This window comes from Hypomesus transpacificus, chromosome 2, assembly GCF_021917145.1.
Source record: "Hypomesus transpacificus isolate Combined female chromosome 2, fHypTra1, whole genome shotgun sequence".
NCBI classification, from domain to species: Eukaryota; Metazoa; Chordata; class Actinopteri; order Osmeriformes; family Osmeridae; genus Hypomesus; species Hypomesus transpacificus.
Genome location: NC_061061.1, coordinates 10,652,121 through 10,666,606, shown reverse-complemented (window position 1 = coordinate 10,666,606; position 14,486 = coordinate 10,652,121). Strand labels below are relative to the sequence as shown.

The window sequence follows — 14,486 nt, the reverse complement described above, 5'->3', positions numbered from 1 at the left end:
ACTTCCTGCACGCCGTCCAATCAGACGTCCTTTTTCCGGGCCAACAGTCACACACAGCTGATTGGATGTGTATTTAATCACTGAGCTGATGTGTCTGTGTGTGGGTGTTTGTTTGCAGCTGTGCGTGTGTGTGTGTTTCCGTGTGTGTGTGTCTTGCACCTGTGTGCCTGGTCTACATGTGTGTGAAACAGAAAATGCGTTGCTCTGTGCGACCAGACTTTTTATTGGTCCAAGTGTGTCTGTGTTTAAGTCCCACTGCGACCCTCTAAACCCTGGTGGTGGTGACTGCCTTTCCCCTCCCTCCCTCCCTCCCTCCCTCCCTCCCTCCCTCCCTCCCTCCCTCCCTCCCCCCCCCCCCCCCTCCCTTCCCCCCCTCCCTCTTTTGTAAACAAACACCAGAGGTAAGTCTATTAACACTTTGAAGTCATTAACACATTCACACCTAGCCGGCTGGCTGTGGTGATGGGAGGAGCTCTTTGGGATACAGGGGCGTGCCCTGGTTGTCTGTGTGGAAGACTGTTCTAGACACTGAAGGGCTGAAGTGAGATTTCACAGGTGCAGAGAGGCCAACACAAACTGATAGACTGACTGAGTTTGGAATGATCCTAAATATGAATACTTCTCTAGTTTTTTCATTCTGGACAAAAAAAGTGTGCATGGTTTGTCACTGGGTGGTCTTTTACTGCGTATAGATTTGTTGTCTTATGATTTGACCATGTGTGGTTAAACGTTTATTGTGTGTGCGTTTCAGGGAGGGCGGACCCTGTGCATCAAGGAGGCGTGTCCTGTCCTGTCCTGCCCCGCCCACCTGAGCCACATTCCAGCTGGACAGTGCTGCCCCAAGTGTCTTGGTAAGAACTCTCACTACACAGAACGGTTTAAAATCCTTTAATGTGTGACTGTGTCAGCTGTTTTGTTGAATACATATGAATAATATGTCTACTAGCTTTTAATAGCAATCCATTTCTTGCGAATACCAATGGGTATAATGAAACAATCAATTGACCTGACTCAAATATACAAATTCACTACTGTAATTTCCCCTGCCTTCTCTCTCTCTCTTTCTCTCTTTCTCTCTTTCTCTCTACCCCTCTTTCTCTCCCCCTGTCCTCTGTACCCCTGTACCCCCACCCCCCTCCCCCATGTCAGGTCAGAGGAAGGTATTCGACCTGTCCCTGGGGAGCTGTCTGTTCCACAGTGAGGTCTATGACAACAGCACGGCCTTCAAACACGACAACTGCACCACCTGCACCTGCAAAGTAAGGCCCTTACAGAGGCGCCCGCATGTTATGAAAATGGCTTCACTTCACTGTTAGGCTTCAGTGTAGAAAAGAATTGCATTGTGGGTCTTGCATTTCCAGTCAACGTTCCCTCAATGATGTTACTCTCCCTGCATCCTATAGCCTTATTACTCTTTTATTCCTCCTCTATCCCAGGATTCCACAGTAGTGTGCAGGAAGCACTGCTCACGGCCGGGAAGTTGCCGTGGTGACCAGTGCTGCGAGGAGTGTTTGTCCTACATTAAGGTGGAGGAGGTGAAATACTGCCGTGTCAGGAACAAGATTTACAGGGTGAGAGTTCTGATCTGGCCCCTCTGGGTTGATAGCTTGATTGATTGGCTTATTGGTTATCGGGTTGATTGGTTGATTGGTTGAGGGGTTGATTGACGGGTGCATCTCTGTGTCCTAGGAGGGGGACATGTGGTCGTCTGTCAACTGCACCCTGTGCGCCTGCGTCAAGGGGAACATCGAGTGCCAGCCAAAGAAGTGTGTGCCAATCACCAGCTGCCCCTCGGTGAGTGACACACGAGGGGTCCAATCACGGGCGAAGTCTATGCAGCGTCCACAGAATACGTCACAAGTATCAACACCTTTGTGGTAGTAGCGGCCAACGTTATTTGCGCTAACATTTGGGCGAGTAGTTTGTGCGATATGGCGTTGAGCTGTCGGCAGAAGGAAACCAAGATTCCGTCCCACTGTCAATCATCTTTACCAGGCGGCAGACAACGTCTCCTGTGTGTGTGGGAAGGTGTCTGTAGTCACTTTCACACAGTCGAGTCATAACAGCACTTCACCTCCACCTCTCCCAGTCATTCATACCCTCCACCCCCCCCCCCCCTCCACCTCTCCCAGTCATTCATACCCTCCACCTCGTCCCCCCTCCACCTCGTCCCCCCGCTCTTCCCCCTTTCAGAGGGGGGAGAGCAAGTTACCCCTGTAACTAACATCTTCCGATTTTCCACGCGCATGACACGGTTGGCTTTCCCACAGCAGGCCCTGTGGTGGCGTACTGATTTACGGGGTGAAGCGGCGCGTAGAGAACCGATTCACCTGCCTGGGATCTATTTTACCTCTAGCGACCGCCTCGGCCCCTGTTCCCCTTCTCGGAGATGCTACAACAACAGCAGCGCGAGCTGTCAGAGAGGTTGAGTAACGGTCCAAGATGAGACAGGTTCACGTTGCGGTCACCTGTCGGGAGGTTGGGTCGAGGTCACCCCCTCGTGAGAGTGATGAAGTGGATTCCCCACATTCCGTGCGTGAGCGGTCAGTCGGTTAGTCATCGCGCTGTCAGAGCTAGCTCAGCGTTCACACGGTTACGGCGGTTTACTGACCTCACCTGTTGGGTGGTCACTCAGCGGTTGCCAGCCACTGTGCCCGCACAGTCGGTGTTGTTTCCTTAGCAACCTATTTCCTTTGGACGTCTGGAGTTCCGTGGAGCTTCATGGTATGAGGGTCACATCATCGTCTTGGTTACAGGAAATAGTTGTCGACAATGGTCAAGTCATGGTTACTAATCACTAAAAACCGCGTGAACCATCTCCCCCAATTCGATGGCGCTCAATTAATGAATCTTATGGTTGCTCTGCTTTCGTCTTTACATGGTTGTAAAATGTCTGTTTTGCTTTAGTACAGTTTTATGGTTATGGAACTGTTTTCTGTCCCATGGTTGTGTAAAGGTCAATCAGTCATGGAACATGGCACAGTGATAAAGGTCCATTGAGCACAGTTTCCTTGGGACATCCAACCACAAGTGGCTGTGGTGTCGTCACCTGTTTAATGGCTCCGTAGCCAAATCATTCATCAGTCTCTTCATTCAGTACATAAAGTGGGTACACAGTGGGTACACACATCAATGTGAAGTGGAACCGCTGCGGTCACCTGTGTTTCCTACGGTCGTATCTGGGCCACGTGTGGTCACCTGTCCTGCGGTGACGCCCAGAGGGTTCCCCCATTGCCTTGACGACCCAGGAAGTGTGTCGCGTTCCCCTGGTGTTCGGTCCCAGTGTGGCCGCGGTGCGGTTGTGCCTGGATGCTCTCGGTGGAGACAGTGTGTCTCCAGACCAGCCTGTGTGTGTGTGACGTGTGACTGACAGGGAAGAAGGGCGGCCCTATATTTAAACCTTGAAAGCCAATCTCTCTAGTCTGTCAAAGAGAAGCTCTTCAAAGAGGCGAGCACCCCTTTAGTGTTTTTTCTGGTGGGGGTCGGGAAACCACGGTGTGTGTGTGTTTGTGTGTGTTTGTGTGTGTTTGTGTGGACCCCCCTAGGGCAAAGGGAAGAGGCTTCTGTGTGTTTGCGCTGTGGTTGTCTTCTGATGTGCACTTCTGAGGGAAGCTGAAACACTCCCCACCCACCCAGACACACACACACACACACAAACACAGACATACCCACACACTTGAAGTTTCCTGTTCCACAGGTGGAGAGCAACAATTGTCTTCCTACATGGTGGAGTATCAATGTCTCTCTTGTCCCCAAATGACTCTGTGTGTTTGGAGCCTCAATTTCTCCATGTCTTCAATCCAACCAAGAAGCAGCTGTTTTGTAGAGCCCACATAGTCTCTCTCTGTTCACCCCTGTCTTTTACTGACTCAGCAGGAAGTCGTGGCCAGCCTCTGACTGTCTAACCCTGTATGTGTGCCCCCTCCTTCAGAATAAGATCCTGAACAGGACTGGCTGTTGTCCGGTATGCACTGAAAGTGAGTAAGTTATGCACCTCTTCATCTCACCTCTGGCCAAAAAGCCCCCTGGTCAGTTTGCACCGTGCATGTCTTAATGTGGCTACCGCCGCCATTGCGACCTCCAGCAAACGCCTACAGCGGCAACTTCGGGGGAACGAAAACCCTCCGTCGTTCCTGACTCCTCTCCTCCTCCTCCTCTCCCTCTACCCCCCCGTCCCCCTCCTCCCCCAGAGCCAGGCGTATGCACCGTGTTCGGCGACCCCCACTACAACACCTTCGACGGGCGCACGTTCAACTTCCAGGGCACCTGCCAGTACGTGCTCACGCGCGACTGCGGCGGCCCGCCGGGCGGAGCGGGGGGGGAGCCGGGCTTCTCGGTGCTGGTGAAGAACGACGCCAGGCGCACGCGCTCCTTCTCCTGGACCCAGTCTGTGGAGCTGCGTCTGGGCGCGCTCAGCCTCAGCCTGCACCAGCACCTGACGGTGCGCCGCAACGGGACCAGGATCGCCCTGCCTTACCACGGGCCCGGAGTCCACATCGACCTGGACGGCTACCTGCTCAAGCTCACCACCATCGCAGGTGAGGAGGAGGACAATGAGGAGGGAGGGGGGGGGGGGGCGGCTCCCTGTTGTCAAAACCCAATCAGAAGCTACGTCGAACGCAACGCACGTTTTGAAAATGCACGTTTCATGCGCATCCCTGGAATGTTCTCGGATGACCACGCTCTGTGGTCCCCCCCCAAAAAAATTGTAAAACTGGTTGTTCCCATCCCTGATTGTGATTGGCTCTATCGCATTCCATGCTGTTGTAAAATCCAGCATAACCTCACAGGTTGTCCTCATAACATTCTTTAACATTCCATGTTACTGCGCATCGAATATTTCAAATTGAAAAAGACAGCAAAGATGTCCATCTGGCTGTTGCGTGGCAACGATTTATGTAGGAACTATACTTTGTAGTAGCGGAAGAATGACGATTTATTATTAAACTATTTCGTTTCTAATTGTTTTTATTGATGAAACGATATCAAATATTTATAGTAACAGTTTTAGAAAAGCAATTAGCCCCGCGAGTCCGTGGTTTACGCTGATTTCAGAACAGGTAGAAGGTTTTCGGCACTCCGCTTTGCGTCGTGCCTAACAACTCCCCTCACCTGTTCTAAAATCAGCGTAAACCCACAGCCTCTTGGGGCTTATTGCTTAAATAAATTATAGCAGGAAACAACCCGTTTCCTGAGACGGAACAGAACGTCAAAGTGTGTCTTCTACCCCCGCCCCCAGGTCTGGAGATCACGTGGGACGGCGACAGCTTCGTGGAGGTGGTGGCCGCGCCCCACCTGCGCGGGCGCCTCTGCGGCCTCTGCGGCAACTACAACGGGCAGCGGCGCGACGACACCGTGGGCGGCGACGGCCTCTTCAAGTTCGACGTGGACGAGTTTGCCGAATCGTGGCGGGTGGAGGCCAACGAGGTGTGCGCCCACCAGCAGCACGCCACCCGCAGGCCCGCCTCCTTCCTCTGTCCCGGCAGCGTCAAGGTCAAGTTCCGCGCCCACAGAGAGTGCCAGAAGCTCAAGTCGTGGGAGTTTCAGAAGTGTCATCGTGTGGTTGACTTCAGCCCCATCTACAGGTCAGTGGAGCTCACCTCGCACGAGCCCGCTGAAGTCGGATTCAGCCGTCGCAGCCGCAACTTGTCCTCCGGTGTGTCAGGACATTGAGTCGACGTAGTGTGATACATCTGTAGTGTTGACGTGTGCATGTGTTACAGTCATGTTTTTTTTTGTTGCATTGGCACCTCAACTATTTCAGTCTGTGACCAATGAGAGTTTGATTCCAACTGTCAGTCAATGACACTCCCTTCCCCTTCCCTCTGCTGTGCAGGTCGTGTGTGACAGACATGTGTGAGTGTCCGGTCCATAAGAACTGCTACTGTGAGTCCTTCCTAGCGTACAGCCGCGCCTGCGAGAGGGAGGGAGCCCCCGTCCTCTGGAAGCCCGACGCCGCCTGCATGGGTGAGTGACAGCGCACGCGGCCAATCACAGGGCTCCACTCTTCACAGGCACAACCAAGCCCTGCACTCCACTGAGGGTGTGCTAATGTCAAGCGGCTGTGAGTAGCAATTTAAGAGGCCGATTCAATATGGACGCGGTACAAAGTATCGATATCATGTATTGACTTTGTCGAGTGCAATAAAGTACACGCAAAACATCCTAACAGGCTGACTGATTAAATGAGAGCGCACAACGTCAGTGAATGGAATGTAACCCTTCTAGAACCAAACAGTCAATATCAAAATCAACCTTCAAGTGAACTTAAACTGCCTCCCCCCCTCCCCCTCCTTAGCCACTCAGTGTAAACACGGTGCCGTCTACAACACGTGCGGCCCCGGCTGCACCAAGACCTGCGACAACTGGAACGAGATCGGGCCCTGCCACAGGCCCTGCGTGGCCGGCTGCCACTGCCCCGCCAACCTGGTCCTGTTCCAGGGACGCTGCATCAAGCCCACAGCCTGCCCCGGACGGTGACCCCGGTGGCCCTGGGGTGAGGAGGGGGGCCAGGCGGGTCTCTGGACAGGGGTCAAACCTGGACCGGGAAGGGGCCGATGCTGCCAGGTACTCAGGGGGTCTGTGACCAGTCAGGTGGGGTGACCAGGGTTTTGGGGGAGGTGGGGGTGGTGGAGGACCAGACTGGACTGAATCTCAGTGGACAGGTGGTTCAGGTGGGTCCCTGTTTGTTCTGAGGAAGGTGGATTAAGGTGGGCCATCGCAGACTGGGTTATTCAGCTTCCCAATCAGCTGAATGAACATTTCCTACAGTTCTGAGAGATTCCACTAGAGGGCAATCCAGAGCAGTACCGTGTGCTTCCACTAGGGGGGGGGGGGGGGGCGATACTCTTATAGAGTGAAAATGGAGATTAGAAGGGAAAACTTCCCCCTACGAGTCAAAAGGGAAGTCCTTTTGTTCCGGACCCATCAGAGACATCCAACTAGCCTGTCACGGACCCTCGAGAAAAGAGTTTGGCCTCTCAGCTGAACAAACAAGGTCTCATCGCTCGCTTGGCAGCAGAATATGAGAACATTGAAGAACATTCAAAACCGTGACGCTCCACAGATGCATTACGTACAAGCGAGTACACCATGCCAACCTGAGGGAGACGCCTACCCCTGCATTTACCCAGTCAGACCCATGATCTAGCTCCCATTGGTTTATTTTATACTATAAACCTTAACTAACAAACCATGTATGACAAACAGCTTTTGTATTATTTTTTGTTGCTGATGATATTGTTAATTTATATATCGATCAAATGATGTCGTAGCAAGAGCCAGAATCATAAATTAAATTTTTGTTATAAATGATTTAAAGGGAAAAAAAAGCTATTTATGTATTTGTTGTGTATATGTGTTTGAAGAGAAACACCCGAATGTGACTCCATGGTTGCACCATCGCAGGGAATAGTACTGTATTTATAAAAGATGCTCTATGTAGTTGTGTTCATTCTCAAACTGAAGGTTTTCCTAAAGACGTACATTTTACTTGACTTTGTGAGTAATTATTTAAGGCCAGCAATATATCCTTTCCATCTGACTTCTGTTTAACTTTTCTCCTCCGTGTGTTTATGAAAGTAAAAGACAAGTCCATATTTTTTCAGGAGTCTTGTTATTGACAGAATTTATTTTCTTGGCGGTAACAAGTTTCTGCGCACAGGAAGGATGGGTAAATGAACCCATTACCATGGGTACAAATGGACACACTTCAAATACTTTCTAAATGAACAGCAACACAAACACCGATGTAACACGAGTGGTAAACAAAAGGGTTAAAACACCTTCAGTACAACACAGATTGCTTTTGTTAAATAGGAAAGTATCTCAAGAGACTGAACACTGCAAATTCTATCAAACAGCTCTGTGTGGAGTGATATCCAGACTTGACAGCACCAATTCAGTCCACCTCACACACTCACACACACACACACACTCACACACACACTCACACACTACTAGGGCAAGGATACAGCTGCCAAGTAGCACTTTAACGCTGACTGCATTCAAATATTATATTAATAATATAATGTAGCAACTTACAAAAGACTGTATGACGGATTGCCAACAACAGAGGTAAGAAAAACCTACAGTATTTTGTTTGGGATCGTATCGTTAAAGGGTGATGAACTGTATCCAGTAATATGACCTCCAACCCTAGTAGCTGGAGGAGCAGGGCAGAAACTGAGAAACTAACAGAGCAGGATGAAGGGCTCTGGGTCTCTGACTAAGCACAGTCCCTCTGACCTGCTAAGAAGTGTGACGTTGGATTATACTGGAGTGGATTGATGTTAGTCAGCCGTACAAATCATAAAATGCCATGTCTTTGGGCTCAAATAATTAGATGGTATAGCTCAATGAACTGATTCATCAACACTGGCAGGTTCATCCATCGTAAAAAAACAAACAAAAAAAAACATTTGAGCTAAATTGTGGAAATTATTCATCTGATGCTACATTAATACTTTATATCGTATTTCTGTGAGAGTCTTTTAACATTGAAAGACTGACCATAAAAACATGAAAAAACATGACTGCAGGGGAGGATGGGAGTGATATTTAAATTAAGCCCCTCCAAACTAGGAGGTCTAGGTACAGAAAATATGTATTATGCATTCATATCTTTTTTATATACATACACATCTATATACTTTTCGAAGTTGCCATTGTGGAAAAAGAAGTTTGAGATACAAAACAACATATACAGCTAATAAAAAATACACTCTTTCAAATTTCAAACTTTTGGGAGATATAAAAAAAAACAAACACTAAAAACAGGCAGCGCTTTACAAGTCCAGTCAGTTACCATGGCAACAAAATGAAGGAAGCAGGCAGAGAGAGAAAAAGAGAGACAGAGAGCGATGTGAAGGTGAGAGGTAGACGAGGGAAGACCCAGCAAGGGGGGGGGGGCAACAACTCAGCAGCGAGGACCCCTCAGTCGTCGTCGCTGTCGCTGCCTGACTCACTGAGCTGCAGGTCGTTCCCTGAGTGGACACACACACACGCAAGCGTGTCACTTTTCCATTCATTCAATGGCGGTTTTTCTATGAGGACCTAGGCCTATGTTCACGTGTATGGATTTTTAGAGCACTGGTTTTCAACCCCGGTCCTCAGGGACCCCCTGACCAGCAGGTTTGAGATGTTTCCCTGCTCCAACACACCGGATTCTAACGGTCATTATCAAGCTCAGCAGAAGCCTGATAAAACCCATTCATTAGAATCAGGTGTGTTAGAGCAGGCAAACATTTAACACATGCAGGACAGTGGGCCCTGAGGACCAGAGTTGAGACAGGCTGATCTAGAACATGCAGGACAATGGGCCCTGAGGATCCAGTGTCAAAGACCATTATTGGAAGACCATACATGATGCTAACAAGCCGTTTTATACAGTTCCAACTAGGTTCCCACTGGAGATTGCTACCTGTTCCCAGAGCCCCTAAGATTACTCACTGAGTGTGTTCAACAGCTGGTTGCTGCCTTGCTGCCTGTCCACCCCCCCGTTGGCCGTGGGGGGCCGGTTGGGGGAGGGCTGGGGCAGCGGCGGGGCCCCGGGGGGTGGCGGGGCGTCGTGCTCGCCGTCGCTGCTGGAGGAGTCGTCGCCGCTGGCCGAGACGCTGGCCGAGCCTGAGGAGCTGCTGCCGCTGCTGCTCATCTGCTCGATCACCTCCACCTCAGCACGCAGCTCTACGCCAGCAGGGGGCAGCAGAGAGTCAGAGGGGGTAACAGAGAGTCAGAGGGGGGCAGAGAGTCAGAGGGGGGTAGCAGAGTCAGGGGGGGCAGCAGAGAGTCAGAGGGGGGCAGAGAGTCAGAGTGGGGAAGCAGAGTCAGAGGGGGGCAGCAGAGAGTCAGAGGGGGGCAGAGAGTCAGAGTGGGGAAGCAGAGTCAGAGGGGGGCAGCAGAGTCAGAGGGGGGCAGCAGAGAGTCAGAGGGGGGCAGCAGAGAGTCAGAGGGGGGCAGCAGAGAGTCAGAGGGGGGCAAATGCAGGGGGGGGGGGGGGGGGGGGGGGGGGCTCACCTCTTTTGATGTCATCCAGCTGGGGTTCAGGAGAGGGGTTGTCCTTCGAGGGGGAGGGGGAGGTCTTGGTCCCCGTGCCGGGCTTGGTGGGAGCGCGGAACTGGGAAGGGGGCTGGCTGGCCCGTACAGACTGCTGCTCAATCCTGGCCTGAATCTTACTGCTACCCTCAGCTCTGTGATGGAGAACGTCACATGGAGATGATTTAAAGTACAATTGGAGAAAATATTAAAATGTCCCCACTTAATTTGGTCTGTGTTCTGTATATTTGAATGGTAACCTTTGAACCCTCACCTGGTTTTCTTGACCTGGATACTGCTGCTGAGTTTCTCCAGCATAAACTCTCCAGTGTCATGGTTGATGATTAGAACGCAGTCTTTCTGATATGGCCGCTTGTTCCCTTTGAACACTGTCATTGGTGGCGTGGAGCCCTGAAGACATGACAAAATGATACAATTGGAATTCTGAACAGGTCACAGCAGGAAAACAGTAACATAATCAAGTTCTTCTTACTGGAATGTGAGGTAACGTGATGGTAACTTCATCCCCTTTGCCGACTTGTAACTCTCCCTCGCAACTCGTGTCAATGGAGGCTGGTTTGAAATCATCTGGAAATAAGAAGGAGACAAGGATAATGACAATAGCCTATGTAGGCCTATCTTTAGTGCACACCGTGACTTAAATGACCTTAAGCTGGCTCAACTAATTAGCTCGATATATATAGAGCGAACCTAAGCTACTAGTAGCTAAATGTAGGGTTAGCTAGTTAGCAAGCTAACGTCTCTGGTTTATTTTAACACAGTGTAGTAACTACTTAGTAGCTAAAGCTATCACTGTATGTATGTTTATATTAACATAAGAACTCTCCGTACATCTTATCGTGTGAAATGATGACTTTGGCCTCTTCTCAAAGCTCTCCCCGAGCTTCAATACATGCTCCTCTTTGTCCAAGAGCGGATTTGTACTCCCATTCATGACTCCGTTTTACATTTATCAAAATGGTAAAAGATACAGTATGAAAATAATTTCAATTGAGGCCACAGCTATGGGTAATGTGTGTCTCTCTTACGAGATACGTCGCAGATAAACATTAGCAAAACAAGCCATTCATGGCCCCTCCTTTTCCTGTTTTGTCCCAGCTATGAAATATTACCGTTAGGATCTACTGTACGGAACCTTGTTGATAGTTCGTGTAGATGGGGCAAACCAAATAGGACTTACATGTGATAAATTATAATTGAGTTTTCTTGAGTTTTTACCGTAATTTATCACTATATTACTGGTTAACGAGTTTTTAAACTTCATCCTTAAGAGATAGGACTAATAAAAAACGAGATGTGTCACAACACGGAAGACTAACACTTACGGACAACAAGTTTCACGAGTTTCTGAATTTCAAGATTCTTTCTGGAAATAAAAGATTTATTTTGTATTACCATTCCATTTGGGTTCAGTTTCACTTGATGGTAAGAACTATGAACGTAAATTGTATCTGAACAACGGGTCTAAGAAATGTACGACGGTTTGATCGCTTGCAAGACAAAGTAGTTCCAGGCTAGCAATGTAAACGCACCTTAAATGTGTTCCTGTAGTTTATAAAGGCATGGCAGAACTACAACAGGACGCCAAGACTGTTTTACCTCCTTTCGAAATATCTAAAGATGGACAGTGTAGTACTTGTTGCAGTCCTCCGGGACAAACCAAAACCTTCGCTGCTAGAACTTTGACGGAGGAGGAGATGGAAAAATTGTCAGGAGACCAGATCTTGGTGTCTGACTTCAAGCAGATGAAGTTGGAAAAGGAAGCCCAGAAAAACTGGGACTTGTTCTACAAAAGAAACACAACAAACTTTTTCAAGGATAGACACTGGACTACCAGAGAATTTGAAGAACTAAAGGAATGCCGAGAGGTAAAGGACACCCTCTTCCTCATAATTAACTTGGTTCGGTCCGTTACAGTACGCTTGCTAAAGCACTCTGTAAAATTACATTTTATAACAGACTAGCAGTATATGAGATTTTATATCAGTCTTTAAGGTCACAGTGTATCCAAGTATGTAAATGAAATACAGACTCCTCTTGGCTGCTCCCTTCCTCTTGCAGTTTGAGTCCCAGAAGCTGGTTCTGTTTGAGGCTGGTTGTGGCGTGGGTAACTGCATCTTCCCCCTCCTGGAAAACGACCTCAACATCTTTGTTTACGCCTGCGACTTCTCTCCACGGGCTGTTGACTTTGTCAAGGTGAGGAGAGACTGCTTCAAATCCCGTTCCAACAGTATTGGCAAATGCTCAATCAAGGTTTTAGAGCATGTTTTCTCTTTCCCCAGCAAAACCCTCTGTACTGCCCTGAGCGTTGCAGCGCGTTCCAGTGTGACCTGACCAATGACGATTTGAGAGGGAGTATACCAGAGGGCAGCGTGGACGTGGCCACGCTCATCTTCGTCCTCTCAGCCATCCATCCAGACAAGATGCAGCAGGCCCTGGTGAACATCCACAGGGTGAGAGACGAACCAGGAATCCCATGAACACCATTTGGTTGCCATCAAAAGGGTATCATGTAGCCCTTATTTCGATGAACAATCTGTGCTACCATTTAGCAGACACAATTAACAATGAAAAAAGCTCTGTGCTTCTCAACCTGTACACAGCTACCCCTTGATGAGCGATGGTGGTTTTATGACAGTCTAGAGTACGGGCTTCTCTTCCAGGTGCTGAAACCTGGAGGCGTCGTACTCTTCAGGGACTACGGCTTGTACGACCATGCCATGCTGAGGTTTAAGGCTGGCAACAAACTGGGCCAGAACTTCTACGTACGGCAAGATGGCACCAGGTCTTACTTCTTCTCCAAAGGTGGGGAGTTACCCAGCCAACGTGTACCTATGTCTCTCTCTGTTGTGTTATCTTTTTCTCTCGCTTCCTGTTCTCACCGGTTGCCTTTCTTTCAGAGCTCCTGGCTGAGCTGTTTGAGGGGGTGGGGTTCCAGACCCTCGCTAATGACTACGTACTAAGAGAGACCGTCAACAAGAAAGAAGGGCTGTGCGTTCCACGGGTGTTCCTTCAGAGCAAGTTTAGAAAGCTGGACCAATCACAGACCTCCTGACGGAGCCTAGCCCAACAACCAATACACCCAAATTAATTATTTTATTTACATTGAAAAACTTAACTGACAGGAGCAAACTAACTGAAATGCAACTTTATTTCAATGTAAAAAAAAATGTTTTAGTGCAATTCAGTGTTTTAGTATTGTTTTTATATTATTAAACTGGCATAGCCTTAACAAATTTCCATAGTAAAGAGGTTTGATATTCTTTAATTTTGTATTCTTTCATTTTTTATTATTTTAAAGTCATACTACTGAGGCTTCCTACAAAAGCACATTATTCAATGTTGATCATTTTGTTAACAATTCCATATTTTACCACAGGGTGGTAGCACAGCCATTTATCAACATTCTGTGATCTAAAATACATTTCTCCCCCTGCTGTCATGGGAACCCTGACACACAGATGCATCATCATGTTTGATGTCACAAACCATTAACATGACTAAACCAAAGAGTATAGAAGCACAAGTTCTTTGACTAAACTAATTCAAAGTGAGATGCAGTTCTAACTAACAGACATTAGACTCAAATTGTAGAGCCCTCAAGTAGGAATATACTTTTTGGGATCAGCACATACATGAACCCCACAAATAGAAACAGAAGGCTCAATAACCCTGGTGAGTATACAATTACATAATACTATATTATACAATATCAAATTAAAAGTGGGCTTCATTTGATATGAAAATGATTGCTTATTGGAAGAGAGACGCTTTGATCAAAAGCGCCATACAAACATTGCATATTGTAAGTGCAGCATATAATCAAGGACATTTCTTCAGGCTGGCTCCCTCCACAGTATGTTGTTCTAACAGGTGGGGGTGACGGAGTAGCTGAGGTCATCTGGATCATCCACAGTGATGATGATGAGGAGGATGAGGAGCCCCCTGGTGCTGGTGAAGGACGTGACCGTGGGGGCTACGGAGACGTGAACCACGCGCCCATCCCTCCTCCACATTCGGACCTGCTGGATGATCAGCCAGACCTGAGACCCCTCCTGGGTGGAGGGGGGGAGATAATAGTCATGGAGGAGGTGGTGGGGGATGTGGGAGGCTCTTCAGGCAGGAGAGAGGAGCCATGGGGGGGTGTCATCGACCTGAGACCCGCCTCCCCGCCTCACGCTCCCACCAATCAGGAGCCACTGACTGGGCAGCGGCTGGAGAGAGAGGTGGTGAGGAAGATGAGCTCCACCGAGGCCTTCAGTGACCCTGACAGCAGAAGGAGAGGTGGCAGGCCCCTGGGGAACACCCGAGGGAAGAGACCCTGGCTGGAGGACAGTGATTCAGAGCAGTGGGCGGGAGACAGACGGAGGTCCCCTAGTCCCAGACCCGGAACATCTGGACAGAGGTCTTCCAGGACGAGGAACAGGGTGGAG

The 14,486-nt window shown here is 49.1% G+C and overlaps 3 protein-coding genes across 3 annotated transcripts; 2 read left to right on the top strand and 1 right to left on the bottom strand.

Moving 5' to 3' along the window:
* Positions 1–730: 730 nt before the first annotated feature.
* Positions 731–7,607, top strand: bmper (BMP binding endothelial regulator; the record flags this gene model as incomplete). Its single annotated transcript, XM_047034926.1, has 9 exons — positions 731–851; positions 1,150–1,259; positions 1,437–1,571; positions 1,690–1,794; positions 3,932–3,977; positions 4,191–4,538; positions 5,240–5,585; positions 5,837–5,967; positions 6,299–7,607. Coding segments are annotated over 9 exons (1,524 nt in total), but the record flags the coding sequence as incomplete, so codon positions are not given.
* Positions 7,608–7,633: 26 nt separating this feature from the next.
* eaf1 (ELL associated factor 1) lies at positions 7,634–11,126 on the bottom strand. The gene is made up of 6 exons (XM_047034951.1): positions 10,885–11,126; positions 10,526–10,620; positions 10,307–10,443; positions 10,015–10,187; positions 9,451–9,684; positions 7,634–8,984 (listed from the first exon to the last, which is right to left on the bottom strand). Exons 1-6 carry the CDS (start codon positions 10,985–10,987, stop codon positions 8,935–8,937), a joined length of 792 nt encoding a protein of 263 aa, XP_046890907.1. The 5' UTR covers positions 10,988–11,126; the 3' UTR covers positions 7,634–8,934.
* A 63-nt stretch (positions 11,127–11,189) lies between these two features.
* mettl6 (methyltransferase 6, methylcytidine) lies at positions 11,190–13,295 on the top strand. The gene is made up of 5 exons (XM_047034937.1): positions 11,190–11,921; positions 12,115–12,249; positions 12,336–12,506; positions 12,717–12,858; positions 12,954–13,295. Exons 1-5 carry the CDS (start codon positions 11,616–11,618, stop codon positions 13,106–13,108), a joined length of 909 nt encoding a protein of 302 aa, XP_046890893.1. The 5' UTR covers positions 11,190–11,615; the 3' UTR covers positions 13,109–13,295.
* The last annotated feature ends 1,191 nt before the right edge of the window (positions 13,296–14,486 follow it).